This window comes from Marmota flaviventris, chromosome 12 (genome assembly GCF_047511675.1).
Source record: "Marmota flaviventris isolate mMarFla1 chromosome 12, mMarFla1.hap1, whole genome shotgun sequence".
Taxonomy (NCBI): domain Eukaryota; kingdom Metazoa; phylum Chordata; class Mammalia; order Rodentia; family Sciuridae; genus Marmota; species Marmota flaviventris.
The window spans coordinates 106506839-106529951 of record NC_092509.1 but is presented as its reverse complement, the minus strand read 5'-3'; the positions used below and the strand labels follow the sequence as shown (position 1 = coordinate 106529951).

The following is a 23113-nucleotide window of genomic DNA, read 5'->3' as shown; positions in this document are numbered from 1 at the left end:
GTCCGGGTCGCAGTGAGGGGCGGGGCGGCGGGCATGGTAACGGCTCGGGAGCCGAGCGCGGAGGGCCGCAGGCAGCGCCGCCGCGGGTGATCGCCGCCGCTGCCGCCTTCCCGCGCGTCCGGTGCGGCCTGCGGACTCGCCTCACCATGATGATCCACGGCTTCCAGAGCAGCCACCAGGACTTCTCCTTCGGGCCTTGGAAGCTGACGGCCTCCAAGACCCACATCATGAAGTCAGCGGACGTGGAGAGGTGCGGCGCGGGCGCGGGGGCCGCGGGGCCGGGGCCTCAGGACGCGGCCTCGGGAGGGTTGTCCCCGCCTGCCTCCTGATGGGGGGGGGGCTGTCACCTCGCCGGCCCCGGTGCGCTGTCTTCCCGCCCCGAGGGCCCGGCTCTGCGGGGCTGCGACCTGTAGCCGGCTGCGGGCGGCGGCGGGAGGGTGTCTGGCGTCGGGCAGGCAGGTGCGGGGCGCGCGCGGTTCCGGGGACCGGCGCCGTGTTGCAGCGGGGTCGGCTGCTGGGGACGCGGTGCACCCCGGGCCGCAGGGTCGGGGCGTCCCGGAGGTTGGGAGGCCGACCCGGCTCGGCAAGCCCGGTGGGTGGCGCGGGCGCGGGGCCCGCGGGCCGGGGACAGCGAGCCCGACCGTCGGGCCCCGAACGGATCCTTGAGCGGGTCCTGGGCGCGCGGGGAGGGCGAGCGTGGCGGTGAGCTGGGGAGCCGTTCCCGTGGGCGGAGGCCGCGCGAAGCGGGGTCGGTGCGCGGGGAGTCCGTGCCGGGCCAGGAAGTGGTCACTGGTACCTGACGGCCACCGGGCGTGCTTTCTGTCCGAGGAGCTGCCTGACCGACGTCCCTGGGGGATTTCCTGGGGGACGAGGTGGAGGTGGATTCGAGGCTGCGGGGCGGGAGACCAGGTGTAGGGGAGGCGGGCGGGAGCGGTGTCGAGGGTCCGCGGGTCTCCTTGTGGTGGAGAGGTGGCTGGCCGGGGCGCGGGGCCGCGGAGCGCGATGGTAGGGTAGACGGGAGGCGTGCGTGGGTCAGAAGTGGAGATGATCAGTGGGACTTGGATATGCTTGTCTTGTAGCTCGAGGAAAATGCCGTCTGTGGGTTTAGGTTGGACAGTCACCAGCTTATAGTTGGTACCTGGAGCCTTGGAAGTAAATTAAGATCATCCAGAGGAAGAGGCAGATAGAAGAACCAGAGGGAGCACTAGCATTTAGGTGGAGAGTGACTAGGGAAGAGATGAGAGTTGTAAAACCCATGTTTTGTTTTCTTATTTAAATAAAAAATAAAGATGAATTGTAACATTTTTGGAGACTCACTGAAAAAAATTAGAAAAATATGGAAAAGTTCCTTTCATCACACCACAAGTTGAAATACTCTTGGAATTTTTTTCCTCTTCACATGACTTTCTTTTATATATTGCACCATATGTAATCGTGCCATAAACCAGAGAGCTTTAAATTGTGATAACCATATAACTTACTTGAAGACTTTAAGAGATGCTGTGTGTTGGAGCATTTTATTCCAGATCAGTAATCTCCTTATCTTTTATTTCTGATTGAGTGTACTAGTCCTTTTTCCATATGAAAAGGAGGTCCTACCCTCACCAGTCCTGAGTTTTTCATGATGCATCTCTCTAGGGTGTAAAAACCTGTAGAGTACTAAGACATTGATTAGGTAAACTATTGGATTAAAGAGGTTTCTTTTAATAAATATTAAAGGGATCTTAAAAAAACCTTAGGAGCATCCTATCTTCCTGTCCTTTAGTTGTTTTTTCCTAAGGTCAAGGTGAAGTTTGACATTAGATATGGGGTATTTGATCCTGTGTTTAAGATACTTTGAATTTAGAACATTTGAAGCAATATAGGTTAGTAGCAGTGATTCTTTTATGTATATATCTGGAATATTTTGTTGGACTACCACAGGTTTTCAGATAAATTGGGTGAAACCCAGAGAATCCCATTGTATTTATTATTTTATATTTGGTATGAATACAGTATGAATTCAATAAAGTAGTTAAAATATGTCTCATGGAATCTCCTAATAAAGAAGAATAAATTTTACTTAAAATTTATAATGAAAACTTACCATTGTTAGTTATGATCCTAAAAATGTGCAACTCACAAAAACATTATCTCACTGGTACTTGCATACATACATACCCAGATGTAATAAATATACAGTACATGTCCAGTTTTTTCCTTACTACTACATCATAAACAGTTTTCTACATTATTCTTATATTTTAAAAATGGTTCCATAGAATTTCATCATGTGAGTATACTCAAGTTTACATAATCATTTATTTCTTTATGGTTGGGGCATTCAGAGTATTTTCACTATTATAAATAAGGTTGTTACGAGTCTCAGTGGGAATGCCCTTTTTTCTGTATTTGGGATTATTTATTTTGTACAGATGTCCAATGCTGATTTTTTGTTGGTGTTGTTTTGTTATTGGGGATTGAACCCAGAGGTGCTTAATCCCTGAGCCACATCCCTAGCCTTTTATGTTTTATTTAGAGACAGGGTCTTGCTGAGTTGCTTAAGGTCCTGCTAAATTGCTGAGGTGTGCTTTGAACTCACAGTCCTCTTGCCTCAGCCTCCCAAGCTGCCAGGATTAGAGGTGTGCACCTGGCCCAAAGCTGATATTTTAAGTCACAGAGTAAAATTTGGTAAAATTCTTGTAATATTTTGCTTGACGGTTGTCCTGGGGTGGCAGTGGCCCAGTCCTGGAGAGCCATTTGAGCAAGTGCTGGTTTCCTTATAATGTTAGGTGCTTTTGCTTCTTATCATCATCACTTTTTGAAACTTATAACAAGTTGAGGATTTTACTGGAAAAGGTGTTTTTTTTTTTTCCTTCTTACAAGTGTTGGAATCTTTAATTGCTGTCTTTTCTTTGCTATTATTAATATAGTTATCTTGTAAGAATGAAAAGTTCACAGACACCATGCTTATGGAAACGTGGAGCTGTCTCCTCTGCAGCCACAGTGGAATTAAAACTAAAATGTTTAGTTTTTTTTTAAATATTTATTTTTTAATTGTAGTTGGATACAGTACCTTTATTTATCTATTTTTATGTGGTGCTGAGGATTGAACCCAGGGTCTTGCACGTTTTAGGCAAGCGCTCTATTGCTGAGCCACAACCCCAACCCCAAATGTTTAGTTTTTAACGTTATGGGCCTTTGATGATCCAGGAATGAGACAGATGTTTCCAATAAGGACCAGTATTTTTTCCATTTGGAACTTAAATTTTACAACTCGATCATGCAGTGGTTTTTACTCAACGCCCCCCCCCCCCATGTATATATCAAAGACCTGTTTGGTATATTTAATTAGAAATAGATTTAAAGTCATTGGAAAAAAGAGGGCATTTGTAGACTTGGGAATATATGTGAATCCTTTGTTGGTTTTATGTAGGAATGTATTCTTTAAAATGGCATTTTTTTACCTTACTGAGTTATTATAGCTAATTAGCTGTTCAGAAATCCAGAAGTTTTAAAAAGGAGAAAAGTCAAAGAAAACTTTTAGTGTGCTGGAGCAGCTGTTTGCATTTACATACTACAGATATAGATATGGATTCTGTTATGGCTGCTTTTAAATTATCCAGTGTAAATTGCTGGGTTTCCACTTGGCATGGGCTTCATTTGATTGTACTTCAGATTTCCTGTCGCACATGCACTAAGATCCCACACTTTGTAGCATTGGGGCGTTGGCACTTGGTGCCTTGAAGAGAAGAGTTAACTTGTGGTCTCTTTTCCCTAAGCAGGGCTTATTTTTCATGTGCTTTTTATTCATTATACAGTTTTAAGAAGTGTATTTATTTGATTTTCCTGTTATATAGATGAGAAATCAAATGAAAAGGAGCGAGGGTACTTCAGGGCCCATAACTGCCTTCTGGGAGTGGACACATTCATTTGAACATGAGGTCATTGTCCTGTATGGTTGATATATGTGATGATTACTGATCATCAAGAAATAATAAAGGGGCTGGGGTTGTGGCTCAGCGGTAGAGCGCTTGCCTAGCATGTGTGAGACACTGGGTTCAATTCTCAGCACTGCATATACATAAATAAAATGAAGGTCCATTGACAACTAAAAAATACTTAAAATGTTATTTTACCATTTCTTTTTTTTTAATTTTTTACGTTTTCTGTTTAAGGACAGCAGAAAACCCAGCAATTTACATTGGATAATTTAAAAGCAGCCATAAAAGAATCCATATTTATATCTATAGTATGTAAATACAACATTTTTTTCCCAAAAAAATTCTTGAAAGGAAGTTTTATCATTGCTAACAACCTCCCTGCCCAAGTGAGGAAAATAGACAATTTTTGATGTGTTTTAATTAGCGAGCAAGACTTAATTAAACAGATTTTAAAGATTCCTGTCATGAGCCATTTCTTTACAGAAAATTGAAATCTCTGTGCTCATTATTCATGGTCATTAATCAGCTGGCTAAGGGAGTTGGTCAGTGTAGGACCTGCTGGCATGAAGGAGTGAACATGCCTTTGTAATTTAAGCTATTGACCTGCATGTATTTAATTTATCCCAGTTTGTCCCCCCCCCCCCCCCCCCCCCGGGTTTGTGGTACTGGTTCAGCACAAGCCAGGAAAACCAATAATAATGTTATCCAACTATATATGGATTACTTCATTGTAAATAGTGTTGAACAGTGGTCAATAAATAGTTTTATATTCTTAAAAAAATTGAAGCCTATAAACCATTTTGAAAAGTTCCCAAAATCAATAAATTTGACACATAAAGTAACTGGAAAATGTACTTGCATGGAACCTCTGTGTGTTTTTTTATGCTTTGCCATTGCAAGAAGTGGAGACCTAGGTTGCTGAAGTAGTGAGAGTTTAATACTCCATGAGGAAATGATTAAGTACAGGAATAACCTCTGAAACTGGGGCACTTTTTGTGCCCCACAACTGTAAACGCTCCACTGTCTTGTTACTGTTATTTCTGTCTTTTCTTCACTCTCCTCATTTCCCTTCCTGTTGCTTAGCAGATTTTCTCTTCCCTTTTCTCTGCCTCATGGCTTTTGCCATCTCACTTGGCATGGGCTTCATTTGACTGTCCTTCAGATTTCTGAAAAGAGCATCAGAGTGAGTTAATTGGTCATTATTTTATTTAGAGTAAACTCTGGGCAGAGTTCTCAGGCTAAGAGTCAGGAGTTCTGGCCAACCCGGTGGTAATTGCTTTTGGTAAAGGTGTTGGACTTTCCTCCCTGAATTGAAAGTCCAGGTTGTAACTAAGGTGATCTGATCATAAAATATGGTGACCTCCGTGTACAGCTACCTTTTCTGAGTACCTGGCTGCCACTTAAAGACTGCAGGGGCTGAGGATATAGCTGGAGGCCCTGGGTTTAATTACTGGCACCAACAAAAGAAAACAAAACATTCCCTTTGCAGCAAGGATTAAAACTCAGCTTTCTAAGGGGCCACAGGGACTGGTGACCTGGAAAGGCCATGCCCCACTTAAAGGGGGGCCACTTCTCCAGCTTGTTGAAGCCATGTAATATGTAGATGTGTTAGGCCCTGTTTTTTTTTTTTTTTTTCTAACCAGAAATCCATATTTAAAATTGCTTTGTTTTTGTTTGCAACTGTTCCAAATATTAAAACAAATAAACAGAGACAAAAACCCCAACAGTGTTCAGACCAGCAAGAACACCTGTGGCTTACTGATTTGTGGTCAGCTTGGTAGAATGTCTGATGGGGCTGTCTTTTCTAATGAGACTGCCCAGTGAGGCCCCAGCACATAGAAAGCAGTCTAGTGTGTTGGAAAGAGGCCTGGTATTCCCATTTACTCCTTCTCCTAATCTTGAGTTAGCCACTTAAACTATTGCATTTGACATTCAGATCTCGCTACTCAGAAGCATGTTTGATCCTGCTACTAAATAATGTCTCCTACCCAATGACCTTGCTTTGTTTTTTTGTATCACTTGTCACTAGCTGACATCATGCTACATATTCTTGTATTTGTTGATCTACTACCTACTGCCATAAAGATTAGATAATGAAAGCATTGTATAGATTTTTACAAATATGTCATGTTTATTAATCATATGTTGTTTAACTAATTCAGTTTTGTAGGAAGAATTATGTTGTGTTGAAAAGGAAACACAAGTGCCACCTGTGACATGAGATCCTTTCACCTGACTTTTGGTTCTGTGTAGGTTAGCAGATGAATTGCACATGCCTTCTCTCCCTGAAATGATGTTTGGAGACAATGTCTTAAGAATCCAGCACTGCTCTGGCTTTGGGATCGAGTTCAATGCTACAGATGCATTAAGATGTGTAAACAACTACCAAGGAATGCTTAAAGTGGCCTGTGCCGAAGAGTGGCAGGAAAGCAGGTGAGACTCCAGGCATTTATGGGTTAAAAACAAAGATATTCTTTTTATTTATGTTTGTGTTTTATTAGACTGAAGGGCTAGTGTTATTATTAAAGTTTATATTTGGATTATTCTAGAATTCATTTTTCTCAGCCATAAAATGAAGGTTAATTACTTACTGCTTGAATATTTGTTGGGTTAAATTGAAATACAATTGAGCTGTTCTATATAGGATTTACTTTTTCAGACTTTTGAGTGTTCCTTAGTCAAGAGGCAGTAAGTACATTGTCCTTTAATGTTCTTGTTTTTAAAGACAGATGTTTACTTGTAATTTGCATTGATTATTTGTGTAGTGTTAAAAGTAAGGGAAAAAAATGTATTTTTTTGATAATCAAATTAGCAGTTATTTACTTTATGCCAATTATGTACTAGGTACCTTGGAGGATACAAAGAAGTGTAAGCCTTTAAATTATGTCCTCAGGCAGTGTACAAACCACTAGGAAAGACAACACTAGCACATGACAAGTTAAATAACAGTAAATGTGCAGGAATAGGGTAAGAAAGATCTTATACTAGTGAATTATGACAAGTGTATGTATTTAGTAGGATTTTTCGTATTCATTGAGTGTAATTTGGTGTGATTATGAATACAGATAGTCTATATTCTGCATCACTAAATCTGACCCTTTTCATTTTGGTATATGAGGACGGAGGGCGAACACTCCAAAGAGGTTATTAAGCCCTATGATTGGACCTATACGACAGATTATAAAGGAACGTTACTTGGAGAATCTCTTAAATTAAAGGTAAATTTTGCTTTTATAAGTCATTAATTGTCTTGGACAGTCTCAGCATTAGAACTTTCCACTAATGGTTTGGGTCTTTTTGTTTGTTTGTTTTGTTTTTGGCACTACTTTCATTCTTCTTGTTTTGGTTGTGGCAGGATTTAGAACCTAATGTGAGGGGATTTTGCTTATTGAAAAGAAAAGAAGGACATAATTGAACATTATTATTATTATTATTTTTATATGAGGTCTCCATATGTTGCGCAGGCTGGCCTTGAACTTGGGCTCTAGTGATTCTCCTGCCAGCGTACCTGGCCTGAAATAATGAGACAATGCCTGAGTAGTGGAACAGTATTTATTCTTGAAAGTGTGGTTGGTAGAATGGTAACTGCCTTAGTGTTAACGTTATCATGACCAAGAAGATGATTTAGACAGAACTTGCTAGTAGCTTAGATTTTTACACATGAACAGATACATAGACAAATGGAACACTGGTCAGACAACTTCATTTTGTGTCCTGCCTGCCCTGTATAGGAAGCTGGTATAAATTTGAGCACTCTTCTTAATCTATCCAAGTCTCTGTTTTATCAGCAAATTGGGTAAACAAATATCTAACTACCCAGCAGAGTTTTCATATAAAATAATTCATGGGAAAGTCCTCAATACATTCTAAAGCTTTATATCAGTGTTACGTTGCATGTCTGTAAGCTCTGCTGAAGAAAAGAGACTTCATGGTAAATGGAATGTGGAACTGGTAGATCTTATTGGGACTTAAGCTATATTTTAAAATCTTGCAGTATGACTGAAATGAAACAATTTGACTTAGATTGTGTGTCTTTAAATGTTAGATCATTTTAAAACCCAAAAATATTTCATTGTAAACTATTTTCATTAGAAGTTATTGGAGACTATATCCCATTTTGGTGCTTAGGCAGAAATGTTAAGAAGGTAGGGTTGTATATGGACTCTGGGTCTCTGCAGAGATTTTTAGTCTCAAGAAGATAGAAGTTCATAGCAGGAACTTAATTCTTGTCATTAGTTTCTGCCTCTGTAACATTCCAAGCTTTAACTATTTCTTGGTGCTTCAAGGATCAAAACATAACTTTTGAGATGACATGCTTCATTCATTCATTCAGCAGCTATTTCTTGTGCTCTTTCTGTGTGCCAGGAACTGATCCTAGGAATTGGGTTCAGTACAACTAAGAGAAATTGCTCCTTTATATCTAATGAGAGAGCAAGCTTATTCCAGTCCCCGACAGAACTGCATAGATTAGTATTTCCCCTCCTCTCTTCTGATGAAAAAGTTTGCAGAAAGCTTGGGTCATTTGATATTTTATTGCTAGGAGTGAGGAAATAGGAACTTACTTTAACCTCATGAAATAATGAGGAAGACTAATTTTGTGGGCTGACTTAGGAAAAGCCTCCTGGAGGCTATGAAGAGGCACTAGTCATGGATGTTAGCATCGGGAGCAAGAACCATGGCAACAGAAATGAAGACTGAAAGTAATAGGAGGTGAAAACTGTTCAGTACTCTCTTATCGACACTTCAGCTTATAATGTGAGTTATTCTAAGGTGTTGCTGGTGAATGTCAATGTGATCGCTTACCCTGACAGTAATGAACTCAAACTTTGGCAGAACACAGACCAGGGTTCAAATCAGTACTATTTACCGTCTTGGAAAAACAATTTGTGTGTGTGTGTGTGTGTGTGTGTGTGTGTGTGTGTGGTGGGGATTGAACTCAGGACCTCACATGGGCAAGCCATGTGCCAACTGAGCTATACCCCAGCCCACTGGAAAAGCAACTTAATCTTGTAAAACCTTGTCTCTCACTTTGGTGAACTGAGGACAGTTCCAGTTGTGAGGTTGTAAATAAGGTTATACATGTGAAGAGTGGAGTGCAGGTCTGCTCCACAGCAAGATGGCAGCTGTTTCCCTGTGGTAACGTCATGTCCCAAATATCAAGAGGAACCTAGGTTAATACTATTGAAATACCAAGAGTAAAAGATGTATTGTCTAAATATTTACTCTTGCTTTATGATTTAGAGTTGATGAAGGCATTCCCTTTATTGCCTTTAAAAAACAATACAAGGGGGCTGGGATTGTGGCTCAGTGGTAGAATGGTCACCTACACGCGTGAGGCACTGGGTTGGATCCTCAACACTTTATAAAAATAAAATAAAGGTATTGTGTCCACCTACAACTAAAAAATAAATGTTAAAAAAAACAATACAAAGCAACACACAAAAACAAAATGACTATTTTCCAGGCAAAATTATTAAGGTTTTGTTGTTTAATTCTCACAATAACCTTGCAGGGTAGGTATTGTTAGCCTTATTTTGTAGGTGAAGAAATGGCTTTAGGATCTCAAAGCGTGTCTGTCTTCATGGTGAACTGCCAGTAACACACAATGGTAATATAACACTGTGTTGTAGCTTGTGTAGGCACATCTGTCATGTACAAGATCACTTCCAGAGGAACCTAAGGGCTGTTTGTTTTTTTTAACCTCTAATATTGGTTGGGATTTTAAATTCTGAAATTCTTCAGTCCTTCCTCAAAGGCCCTACTATATACAGGAAGTATATGTCTGTATAGGCAAGTGTATATCTCATATGGACAGTAGGAATATAAAAAATGAGGAATTAAAATGGAGCCTTTCTTTTGCTGTAAAATCCTTGCTTATTTGCTGGAGGCTGTGTGTGTGTTTTAGTGTTTTCTCGCTCTTGGGTCATGATGTAAGAAGAGAGAGCCCCTCACAGAGTTCTGCTGACCTGTGTGGATACAGTTCTAGTCCTGTCATTTTTTAGCCAGGTCACCTTAGGCATCTGAGATTATAGTATGAGAATGTGATGAGAACATGGGGCAGAGGTTCAGGACTGTACTTGGCATGTGGTAGCCTAGTCATAGGTGGCTGTCTTCTTTTCTGTTAATGCCACTCCTAGTTGTACTGCCTTTTTGTGATAAAACATATGCGTAGTGTCCGTGTGTTAAAAAGTTTTTTAAAGCACTCTGAAACACTTGTCCAGTTTGTTCACTGTGATTTACTATCTTGGCCATAAAATTTACCATCTTTTCTAAGTGTATAGTTCAGAAGTATTAAGCATATTAACAGTGTTGTGTGACCAAGCTCCAGAGTGTTCTCATCCTGGGAGACCAAAATGCTGCATCCATTGGAAAACAGTTCCCTAACTCCCACCCCAGACCCTGGCAGCCTCCACTTTGCTTTTGTTTCTGTGAGTGTGTTTATATGAGTGAATTCATACATCACTTCGCGTGATGCCCTCAAGGTTTGTCCGTGTTGTAGCATGAAGTAGTGTTGCCTCCTTTTCTAAGACTGAATGGCATTTTACTGCACGTTTTGTTCCTCCATTCATCTGTTGATGGGCGTCTGGCTGCTCTTGTGAATAGTGCTGTTGTGAACATGAATGTGCAAATATCTCCTTGAAAGTCTGCTATTAGTATTTTTAGATAAATAAACAGAAGTTGTATTGCTGGGTCATGTGGTAATTTTGTTTTTAAGTTTTTGAGGAAACCACTGTACTGTTTTCCACAGTGGCTGTACCATTTTACGTTTCCACCGACAGTGCACAAGTGCACAAATCCAATTTTTCCACATCTTTGCCAATGCTTTTTCTTTTCTTTTTTTTTGATAGTAGACATTCTAATGTGTTTGAGATGATCTCTGGTTTTGATTTTTATTTCTCTAATGGTCAGTGATATTGATCATCGTTTCACATGCTTTTTGGCCATTTTATGTTATCTTTAATATCTTGAGCTTTTAAAAATAAATTTATGGGGAAATATGCTGATGTAAACATTGGAAAGGAATAAAGTTTGTAAGAATAAAGGCAAAAGAAACTGCATGTGATTCTGAAGCTCGCTGATATACTGCTAACCCACACCTCCATGGACAAGAACTATAGAGGCGTGGGTTAGCAGTGCTGGTGCTGTTACGCCTGTGCATTGTCAAGTAAGAGGATGGCAAATGAGGGAAGTCGGGTTATCATGGTTGGAGCAGGAGTGTGTAGTCCAGCAAGGGGGAGAAGCTGGAGTGATCCGATATAATGGATTAGAGTCGGAGACATCAGTAAGAACTCATGTTTGGCTAAATGTGGGTACAGTAGTTACATATAGACATATTTATAGATGTGTGTATATACACACTGCGCAGATTAGTATACACATGTATTTCTTAGCTATCAATTTCAGTAAGTGAAATTATTTAAAAATTATTTAAGATTGTCAGTGTGTCATGAAAACAAGTTAAACCAAGAGGAACAATTGCAAAACTGCAGGGGGGTAAAGGGTCAGCTGTAGGTGAACACAGAAGAACTGTGGATATTTTTTTCCTCTCTTGGGAATCATGTGTTACTTATTTTATTTATTTATATATATATATTAGTGTAGTTGAACACAGTACTTTTATTTTATTTGTTTATCTTTATGTGGTTCTGAGGATCGAACCCAGGGCCTCACACATGCGAGGCAAGCACTCTGCCACTGAGCCACAGCCTCATCCCCTCATGTGTTACTTATTGAAACTTTTTTTTTTTCCTTATACTTTTTAGTACTCCCTTGGATTTTCCCCTCCCCTAAATCTATGTAGTCTCTTGAACATCCTTTATAGTTTTCTTCTAATTCCTATACAGTTATGTCAAATTACTCTTTTTCTGATTCTGTTCGTAGTTAAGGAAATGACCTTACCATGATTGTTAATAGAGCAAAATAATAGCTGCCATTTACCGAATACCTATAGTTTGGACAATCATTTTTATGTTTATGATAAACCATGTCAATAACAGATAAACTGAACATTTTATGGTGGAAATGGGTACAGTAGTGATCCTATCATGCCAGTGATCCCATCAACTTGGGAGGCTGAGACAGGAGAATTTCCAAGTTCCAGGCCAACCTAGGCAACCTAGTGAGACCTTGCCTCAAACAAAGGGCTGGGGATGTAGCTCAGTGGTCAAGTACCCCGGGTTCAATCCCCAGTATCACTCCCTGTGTCCCCCCGCAAAAAAAGTTGAAAAAAGAAAGAGAGGAATGACAAATGCCAAATAATTTTGGTGCTACTATTATGAGACACTGGGTATAGTGAGCTCCTGATAACAGTATGCATTGGGATTATTAATGCTTTTATTGGACAGAGAGAGAGAAAAAATGTGTGTGTGTGTGTGTGTGTATGAACTACAAAATAGTATATTGAAAAGATTGCCAGTATTGTTCAAAGTCCTGTGTGGTCCAGGATTTACCTTCAGGGTTTCTCTAAAGTTCTTGTTTATCTCATTATTCAGAGCACCTTTCTTTGTAGGTTTTGAGAAATTAGGCTGGGAATTAAAGATAGAACATTTTAATGGGAAAATATTTTTAAATTCCAAAAAAATATTTATAAGCCTGCTTTCATAGCTCAAAACTTCTGTGATAGTTAATAGTTCAAATTTCTTTGTTAGTTGTAGTTCATCACATTTACCAGTTTTTAATTGGTTAATTTTCTTAGTCGTATTATAACACTTGATTTTCATCTGACTTGTATGAAGGGTGGGGACTTTTGACTTTTGACTTTTTGACTTTTGAAGCTGGAATACTGAATGTAGTTAGTGTCTTCAGTTTTTCCAAGTCAAGGCACACCCATTCTTTGAGGTGTACTGATGACACCCACATCAGAACTGTATACTCTGGCCATGTAGGAGAGGCTGGGAGGAAAAACGACTTTCTTGTGACTTTGTAGCTCTTTAAAATTTTTTTAATGTGTTTAATTTTTTTCTTCCAGGTTGTACCTACAACAGATCATATAGATACAGAGAAATTGAAAGCCAGAGAACAGATTAAATTTTTTGAAGAAGTTCTCCTGTTTGAGGATGAACTTCATGATCATGGTGTTTCAAGCCTCAGTGTGAAAATTGTGAGTAGTGTGTTGTGATTTTTGTTAAATTGACATTTTTATTCCATTCTTGCTATTGGGCAGAAATGTAATCTGTTATACATTATTAAAAAAAAATCTCAGTATATTGTTAAGACTTTACTTCAGCAAAGCATTTTTTTAAAATACTTGCCTGTACTTTGTATTTCATTTGCCTATTACTTAACCTGAATGAAAACAATAGCTTACTTTTCCCATTTTGCAGACAGCAAGGTGGATGGCCCATGTGTTAGGATACCAGAGCATCCTTAAACTCCCGTCTCATTTTTTAGCATAGACGTAGAGAAGAAAAGTGACTTGTAAATTCTATCAGTGGAGCACATACAACTCCCATTAATAATGTTATTGGTGAAGCATGCTTTAAAGAAGTAATAAATAGGCCACTAGCAGTTATTCATATTTATTTACTGCTGGATTATAATTGGGTTTCTAATACATTCCAAAAAAAAATTTAACTGAAACTTTTTACTAAATTTCTTAGCCTTTAAGTCCCAGCTACAATACTGCTGCCTCTGTATGGACTTTCACAATTCCCTTAGGCAAAGTCCAGTATGCCTTTTTCATATCCCTGTAATAAGTACTTTTATTTCAAACCTCATGGTTATATAAGCATGATCAGGAGTCTCTCAGAGAGAGATACCTCAGCATCAGGCATTATTCTGGAGCACAATGCTATGGGTACTGGGATTTGAGCAATAATAAAGAATGAAAGCAGTAATACAAAAGGAACAATATATTTGTTTTAAAGTCAGGTTTTTTCCTGTGGAATCATAGAATTTTGCAACTGAAATGAATTTTTAGAGGCTCATTAAGTTCAGCCTGCATATTTTACAAACTAGGCCCCTAAAAGATTTGTTTATCTAAGACTGTGAGACTAATTAGCTGCAAGATTTTCTTTGTACCATCTAATATATATCATTATTCTAGTATTAGGTAGTTGTTTTGTAGCACCTCACTCCCTTGCTCACTTGTAACTCCAAATTTTCTTTTTTATGTTTTTGTTGGTACATATTATTTATACAGAAAGGTGAGTGTCCTTGTTCCATGTTCGTTTATATAGGAAATGTGATCAATTTGTTCCTTTTCATTTAGATTTATTTACCACCAACTCATCTAGTCATGTCCCCTTCCACTTGTCTACCCACCCACTGAATTAGCAGTGTTGGCTGTGGTTTGCATGTGTGTTTGTGTCCAAGTGGTGGGTGTATCTATGCGTGTTGGAGGAGCATGTGTATTTTGAGGATGAAAGTGTGTACCAGAGTGAATAGTAAGTCTCAAATTGAGGAGTAACGTCATCCTCAAGTGTTCTTTCTTCCTTCTGAATGTAACTTGTGTTAAGTTAGGTGACAGGATTGCATTTTTGAGAATGCCTGGAAGGATTTTATTATACTAGTGCTCTTTCTGGTTTGTTTTTTTCCCTAACAATGTAACACATCTGTTCTAAATAAAATAAATGCCGTAGTATCTGGCTTAGGGGCAGTGAGGTGTGGACAGTGAAGTTCCCTTTTACAGAAGCAGACTAGATTGATAAATACGGATGTAGGCAGGACATTGGGATGCTGAGAAAGTAGATCTTTTCGAGAAGGAGAGCATTGAGGTCAGTGTCATGTTATAGAGAGGGCTTGTAAGCTTAGATTAGGATGGCGTCCATTAGACTAAAAGGTTTGTATATTGGTTTTAGCAATTAGAATATTGTTCACTTTGGCAAGAACAATTTAAGTTACATGACTAGGCAGTAAATGAAAAATGTAGCAGTGGAGCTAAAGTATAAATGTAGAGCAAATATAAAAAACAGAATTACAGGAGAAGAGACAAAGGCATGGGAAATAGAGAATATGAGTTTTGCAGCCCTATGTGTGTGAATGAGTGATTTTTTTTATATGGGGAAGATTTTAGCATGTGTGGGTGCTCACAGGAAGATGCTATGTGACTCAGAGCCTTCTCTCCACATATCATCCACCCTCTCTCTCACTTGGCAAATTTAGTGAGCACCTGCTATGTGCTGAGTACTTTTCTAAGCAGTGAGATGCAGTGATGAAGGAAGCAGATTCCCTCTGTAGTGGAGCCTCCAGTCAAGTGGCAAGAGGTGGGCATTAAGAGGTAAAACCATCAGTGAACACAGGCTCCCTGTTGATTTCTAGTGCTGTCCCATAGAAGAGGATAGCGAGGGGAACCTAGATGTGCAATGGTAAGAAAAGCCTCTCTCTGGGAAGAGGTATTTATTGATACAAGAACTAAAGGGCAGGCAAACCTTAGCCAGAATAAGGGAACAGGGCGTGTGAAGGCCCGAAGGCAGGAAGGAGCTTGACCCGTGGCTGGTGACCAGAGGTAGTTATGCCTCTGCCATTACTGGGTCGTCCTGTTACTTCTTCATTAAGGTAGCCATTTGCTTATGGAATTAGAGGTAGTTCTCTTGAGTGTATCTGTTTCATGCCTCAAAACTGTCTGAACATGCTATTTCCTGTCTGGAATTCTTTTCACGGGCAGCTCGAGAGTTACCTTCTTTGACTTTTTGAGTAGACTTAAATTCTTCCTTCTCTGCTTATTGATTCTTGTGCTTACCTTTATCATAGCAGCAATTACGTCATTTTATCTTTTTGACCGCTTTCCTGCTTGGTAAACTTTTTGAGCTTTGGGATTTTTATCTTTTCATTGATATAAATCTAAGACCACCTGTAGTAAGAAACTTGGCACTTAGTAGACAGTAAATATTTACTTAGCAAATGGTCAAGTGTATTCTTTTTAAATGATGCAACGCCTTCCACCCCTTCTACTGCCCCCCGCTCTGCCACCAAGACACATCTTCTTACTCTCAACTGATTATGGGCTTCTTTCTTTGGGAATTAGATTTGGAAAGCTTGGGAGTTTGTAGATGTGCCACAAATGAAAACTGTTAAGAACATGTTATATCATTCTGATAAACCAGATATTTGGCAATATGAATTGTGCTTAGTTGAGTTCATTGAGCTAGAACATGCCGTTCAAGGTCTCTTTATTGTGTGTAAAGTGAATACAAGTGAGTAGCAGCAAGAATCCAGGTTGTTCGTTCATTTTTGGTTTTACTGGTGTTTGATATTTACTATCAGTGTTACCATTTTTTAAAGTGAACATTGTAATTTTCACATTACTTGGAAATAAATCTTTTGTATCTCAGTTTCTTTTGACCTAGAAAAACATTATTCTACTGTAGGAAATTGAAACCATGACATTGGGTAGTTTGCACAGGGTTTTGAGGCCAGTTGCAACCAGGACAAAGAGCCTCTCTAGTTTAGAGATTTTTATATACAGACAGTTCCATTTCCTGATTTAACAGTGGTTCCACTTGTGATTTTCTTTTTTATTTTTTTGGTGAGGGGGGCTTCGTGGTGGTATAAGAGTGAGATGCATTCAGTAAAAATTGTACTTGGAATTCTGAATTTTGGCCTTTTCCCAGGCTAGCAGTATGTGGTAGGGCACTCCTGATGCTGGGCACGGAGCCTCAGCTACCACTCAGCTGTGTGGTCAGCAGGGTAAACAGCTGATACTGCTGCTTGCTGCATGTTGTTCAGCTACCATGTTGGCAGGCTGGGTGTGTTCAGTGCATTTTTTTTTTACTTGTAGATGGACACAATACCTTTATTTTATTTGTTTATTTTTATGTGGTGCCGGGGATCAAACCCAGGGCTTTACACATTTTAGGCAAGTGCTCTATCACTGAGCCACAACCCTGGCCCTGTTCAGTGCATTTTTTAATTTATTTGTTTCCATGTGGTGCTGAGGATCGAACCCAGGACCTCACATGTGCTAGGTGAGCGCTCTAGCACTGAGCCACAACCCCAGCCCTGTTCAATGCATTGTTGACTTACGTTTTTTCAACTGAAATGGTTTATTGGGACATAACCCCATTGTAATTAAGGAGTATTCTTATTACTAATTTAGCTTTCTTCCAAGGCCTTCATTTTTTTTTCTTTTAGCAAAGTAATAAAATATTATTTTCATTAAAATATTGATGTTCCTTTTTGCCCCCAGAGAGTAATGCCTTCTAGCTTTTTTCTGCTGTTGCGGTTTTTCCTGAGGATTGATGGGGTGCTTATCAGAATGAACGACACGAGGCTTTACCATGAGGTACCTGTTCTCATTTTAATGAACGTGCCAGTTGATATGGGGCCTGTTAATGTTCCACTTTCACTCTGGGAATTGGAAATTAAATAATTCTTTCTGTTAGATGGCATATTTCTGACCTTTGGGTTTGTCTCAGATTCACTGTTGGCTACACATTGTTATCAAAACATCACATCTTTTTTCAGAAGTTTTGGTGACTGAAAATGTTTTCTAAAGATACTGTATTTTTTTAAATACATGACAGCGGAATGCCTTACAATTCTTATTACACATTGTATGCACTTAATCTATGTTTAAGAAAACTTCCCTTCAACTTTTTCCTTTGTATATAGTACATATTGTTCATATAATGTCCTGACGTTAGAAATACCAGTCAGATGGCCTCCTGAAATCCGTATTACTTAATTACATCGATAGCTATTCTAAAGTTTGAAAACTTATGTTCTGTCTAAAGTAACTGTTAGCATGCATTTTAAAAAAAAGTGTTGGGAGGGCTTAAACTATCAAGAAAACTCTTTCAGTAGCTTCATCTCAGCCTTTTCTTTCTGAATGAACTTTTAACTTTGGGTTTATGATTATGGAGAGGAGGAGTTAGAGAATAGACCGCTGGTATTAGTCATGGCAGCCACAGTGCTGTACCTTTATATCTTATCACAGGCACTGGGAATCAATGCTATTACCACCCATTCTATAGGCGAGGTGCCCAAGGCAAAGAAGAGTCAAGCAGTGCCCCCAAGTTCCAGAGTTAGGAGGCAGCAGAACTGGAATTTGAACCCAGTGGTGTTTTCCTAAATCATTTACTTAGGATTTTTTTTTTTAAAGCAGAGACATACTGCATTTTTCTCCTCCACAGAGCGTGAAATCTAAATCTTAAGAATATTGTTTTAACTTAATTAAAATCTCTTGCATATCTTATTTATACAAAAGGAAACCTCTGCTTGTGTTTCTTTCACCTGGTAATATTAAATTTGTTTACATATGTGTATCTAGCATTGCTGTGACTTATAGGGATTGGAAATATGTAAATCAATGCAAATAAATTTATTGCAACTTTAAACATTTTAAACATAGGCAGACAAGACCTACATGTTACGAGAATACACATCACGAGAGAGCAAAATTGCTAATTTAATGGTAAGTATTTAAATTTCAGTTTTTAGAAATTGAATTTTGTTTTAAGTATGGTATCTTCGTAACCATGCCCATTCATTAAATTTACATCTGTAGATTGTCCATTCATTCATAGAGCTCCATAGGATAAATCCTACTTACTGGAGCATAGCATTTTTTTCCTACATTTTTTATTGGTGCATAATAGTTGTTCATAATGATGGGATTTATTGTTACATATTTGTACATGCACACAAGATAATGATATAATTTGGCCAGTATCGCTCCCCAGTACTTCCCCCCTCCATCCCCTGGAGCATATCATTTCTGAACTTGCCTCAAATACAAGAACATTTGGATTTGTTAGATATAGGCCATCATTCAGTCTAATTTTCACATTTTATTCTGGAGAAACTGAGATCCAGGGGTGTGACTTCATCTGAGTCATATAGCTGGTGGTGGAGCTCCAACTGGCGTCAATTAGGTGTACTTTCCTTGTGTACCTGCTACTTGAGAATTCCTTTCCACAGTCTCCTTTTTTCTTCCTAAAATGTGATAATTCTTTACTGTGACATACTTTGGTATAATTTTCCTATAGTTTTTGCTCTTTGGGGACTTGGGAAGAGCTTTCTCAGTACTTAGGGATTTATAATGAATTGCTTAAAAAGTAATACTTTTCTACAAACTTTGGTATTCTTTTTTGCTGTGAGTACTTATTTCTGTCTGGGTATTTTGAATACTGGGTTAGAAAAGTTGCCCAGATTGTGTTCTAGACGACATAATGGGCTGTAACTAAAGACTAATGCTTTAAGTTACCAAAGTAACAAGAATAGGGGATTGAATTAAGTTGTATTAAATTCTTATGACATTTATGGGAGCTTTATAAATTATCTAATCCTGTGGTCTTTGCATTCAATAAGAGAGTTGAATGATTATTTTTAGTAGTACTTAATAATATTTCTTATATGCATATGTTGCACCTGATTTTGAAATTGACATACTTTGAGAATATTTGAGCCAGAACATTTTCAAAAAGTGACAATGCACTGAGTGTATACTAATGTGATTTATGTATTTCCTAGCATGTCCCACCTTCCCTGTTCACGGAACCTAATGAAATATCACAGTATTTACCAATAAAGGAGGCAGTTTGTGAGAAGCTGGTATTTCCAGAAAGAATGGATCCTAACCCTGCAGACTCACAAGAATGTACACCTGTGGAATAGAATGTACTACAGCATATACTCACCATGGAATCTGACTGAACACTTTGGCTATTTGTAAGGGGGTATTTTTATTATGAGAATTAATTGCCTTGTTTATGTGCAGATCTTCTGTAGCCTTAAAGGAAAAAAAGTTAAAAATAAAAATTGTTGCAGGCAGGTCCACTCAACCGCTGTTTGTACTGTCTCTCCAAATTCACACTTCAGATTTACACATTCTGGAGTTAAGTTTGGATTTATGAATTATCACAGAGTGGGACTTCAGAGTGGGGACATAATCTGCAGCCATCATGAAACACTGACTTCTGCCATGAAGAGGTTACTTTGGTCATTGAATCCTGGATTGTGCATGTTCATGTACTGGCTTTGGCTTTGGGCTTTCCAGTGTTTATTTGCACTTATGGAGTTGTGACTTGCCACAGTTTAATGATCCTCACCCACAAAAATTTTCAAATGTATCTACCCCCTATTATATATACCAGTTTCTTTTGAATTACCTTTGAGTTTAAAGAAAGTTTTAGACATGGAACTGAAATCCATCCCCCTAGTGTTTTGGAGAACTGAAACTGTTATGTACGTGGAAACTTGAACCTAGGGTGTCAGAGCTATCTCTAGGTGCTTTTCAGCTTGGGGACCTAGCTAGTTCAGAAGCTATATAAAAATAAATTTAAAATCCATTTGTTTATTTTGATGGTGACCCTTTAAACATTTTATATTATTTTCTGCCTTTCTAGATTGTTTTCATAAAGTGGAAAATTATGTAAGCATCAACTAAGGGATTACTTGAAATGGATTTTTACAAATGATTTTTTAAAGGACAGGGAAAAATCACCCCCTTTGTTCTTGAAATAACTGTTGTGCATATTTCCACTTGATGGAAAAACCGTTAAATAAGAATCTTTAATTGAAAGCATTAGCAAAGCTCAACTCTTCAAGTATTGGCCTGAAGATAAGTTTTACTGAAAAAATACACTTGGTTATTAATCATTGCTCAAATTTTGTACATTATTGTGAGCCAAACAGTCAGGGTAAATTGGTCACATGTAGTTTTGGTATGTGTCTGCCTTCTGCATTACCTCCAAGGTATAGGAAATCAGAATTTTGTGTTCTGTGTATACTAAATATACCTGTATTTAATGCTTTCTTTTAGGATGGGAAAGTATGTACATATATACATACATTGCACCCAGCTTTGTTTTATACACTGCGCAGATCTAAACACAAAAGACTCATAAGAAATGAAAAACTTTTAATAATATTCATTAATTATAGTTTCTGGGCAACATCATTTCACTCATTGTGTGAGTGTGTACACATGTGTATTTTTTTTAACTTTTTGATATAGATGTCTTGTCCCTGAGTAGATTTAGATTACTTATTTTGAGAATCCATTGTTAAAAATTATGGAGAATTAAAAGAATTGACTTTTTTTCCTTAAAGAAGGGTAAGTGTGCTTCTGAAAAATTTCATTAGTTTATTCCTGTGGGGGATAACAAGAAAATGTGTATTTGGCCATTGATAAGTATGATATATACCATTTTATATTTATTTGTTCCAAGTGTCTTTTTGTAAGAGGAGAATAAACAATAAGGAATTACTGATCTGTGTTTTGATGTTTAATTTCTTTCAGCTTTTTTTAGAGCTTAATGGAAGAAGCTTTCTCCATTTGAGTTTGGTGTATAGCTTTCTCATTTGTTCCGCATGTTTTGAACTTGGTCAGCATGGCAGGCAAATTCTCTGTGCAGATGATAAATGAAAACCAAACAGGTAGTTCAGAACATAAACCAGTAGTTTTCCTTGAGGTTTTCATACCTCTTTGCCTCTCTGTTCCCCAGTATTTCTGTGGATATTTTGATTAGCTAGTGTTTTCTGTGCATTAGTTAATGTTCTCTGTTTTTGAAAGAGGAATGCCTATCATATGTGTCATTCCGTTTTAGTTTTGAGTACTGTGTGCCCATATGATTCCAGATATAAGGAATTACAATAATGAAAAGATTCAATGTTGTTAGCTCTCCCTGGGTTCCGTATGTGGCTTCAAGTAACCATGAACCAGAAATATTTGAAAAAATATTAGATCGCACTGAACATGTACAGACTTTTATTTTTGGTGCTAGACCTTTAACCCAGGGCACTTCACCACTGAGCCACATCTCCAACTTTTTTCATTTTTCATTTTGAGACGGGGTCTCACTAAGTTGCTTGGGGCCTTGCTGAGTTGCTGAGGCTGACTTTGAACTCATGCTCCTATCTCAGCCTGCTGGGCTGCTGAGATTACAGGTGAGTGCCTCTGTGCCTGGCACCTGTTCAGACCTTTTTCTTGTCGTCATTCTCTGGGCAGTACAGCTTAACAGCTACAGGCATGATGAATTACTTGGGTATTATAGATAATTTAGATGTGATTGAAAGTGTATGTGAGGAGGCTTGTAGGCCAAATGCTAGTGCTAAGCCATCTTAAAAGGTACTTGACCATCTGCATGGGAATCCTGGACCCAATCCTTTTGTTTTCATGGAAGTAAAGTCTACTGGTGGAGACAAAAATAATTACAAATCTCAGTAGGTACAATGATAGAAAACAAACATTAACTGACTTAATAATATAAAATCAACTTTAGTGTAGGTGATTGGGATTCTGCTTCTGAAGAAGTGTTAGAAAGCCTCAAGATACTGTTATTATTGACCTAAGGAGACAAAGCTGGGTGATCTACAAAACCACCTTTCCTTGAGCAAATCAAACAGACCACACGACCAAGCCAAATTCCAAAGAGTGCTGTGTCCTCCAAGGAGAGAGGACTCAAACTGTAGGGAGAATAACAAGAAAAAGAGTGGCCACTGTGGAAGCAGGTAAGAACACAGCAAAAAATTCAATTCATTCTAAAGACTGTGTGGATTGGCGTATCAGTTAGGAGGAGCTGAAGGCTCAGTTGAAGAGACTTCATACACCCTCACAGTTCTTTCCCAAGGACCTTGGCCTGGTGCTCATAGGAAAGATTGGAGCAGACCAGGGGACCAGAACACCCTGGGCAGTAGTTCAGACATACGATAGGTAACTGAGGTAGAAAGGAAACCTTGCCCACTTCCCCACGCCTTCTCTTAAAGGATACAAATGCCTAAGTTTGCTTTGGGGAGGAACAACAAACCATACCACCCCCAGGCAAAACTCCATTGCTTCTGGTGGAAGAGTATTGGCCAAATGGGTTGCATTTGTGGAGGGGTGGCAAGGAAGGGGAGCTAACAGGACCTTGGAGGAGGGCCAGGGTTCCACATGTAAACAGAGTTTTGCCCCCAGGGGGTGGGCATGGAATTCTATCTCATACAAGACCAACAATAGGTTTAAGGTAGAGTTTGGCTGCTGTTGGGAAATGGGAAAGGACTGTTGACCCCTGAAGGTCAGACACAAAGACTGCCTAAGACTGAGGCTCACCAAAGTCAACAAGATACCTTCTGTCCCTGAATGAGCCTGTGCCCTAGGTAATGAGGAGCACCAAGAGTAATTACGATCCTCTGGGATGCAGGGATCCTTGAAAATTGTGGTGGGCCTCAATCTTCCTGCCCTCCAGGTGTGCTGTAAACACGAGGTGAAGCTGTCAGCCTCTGAAGGGATTTGAAGCCTGCGGCGCAACAGTCCAGTCCCAACCCAT

At 39.1% G+C, this 23113-nt stretch overlaps 1 protein-coding gene across 2 annotated transcripts; it reads left to right on the top strand.

The window, feature by feature from the left end:
* Tiprl (TOR signaling pathway regulator) lies at positions 1-21076 on the top strand. Of its 2 annotated transcripts, XM_027922879.2 has the most exons (7): positions 4-250; positions 6177-6356; positions 7042-7141; positions 12892-13023; positions 17050-17145; positions 18214-18276; positions 19335-21076. In XM_027922879.2, the coding sequence occupies exons 1-7, from the start codon at positions 147-149 to the stop codon at positions 19476-19478; spliced, it is 819 nt and encodes a 272-aa protein (XP_027778680.1). In that variant the 5' UTR covers positions 4-146; the 3' UTR covers positions 19479-21076. The 2 variants fall into 2 exon arrangements, with proteins under 2 accessions (XP_071456443.1, XP_027778680.1); XM_071600342.1 differs by lacking the exon at positions 17050-17145 and having other exon boundaries at positions 1-250.
* Positions 21077-23113: the final 2037 nt, after the last annotated feature.

Bases quoted from the DNA above. Each gene is read 5' to 3' on its own strand.
- Tiprl (XM_027922879.2), top strand. From the start codon at position 147: ATGATGATCCACGGCTTCCAGAGCAGCCACCAGGACTTCTCCTTCGGG. The intron at 251-6,176 runs GTGCGGCGCGGG...GGTTCTGTGTAG, and splicing joins AAGTCAGCGGACGTGGAGAG to GTTAGCAGATGAATTGCACA. The intron at 17,146-18,213 runs GTACCTGTTCTC...TTTTAAACATAG, and splicing joins ACACGAGGCTTTACCATGAG to GCAGACAAGACCTACATGTT.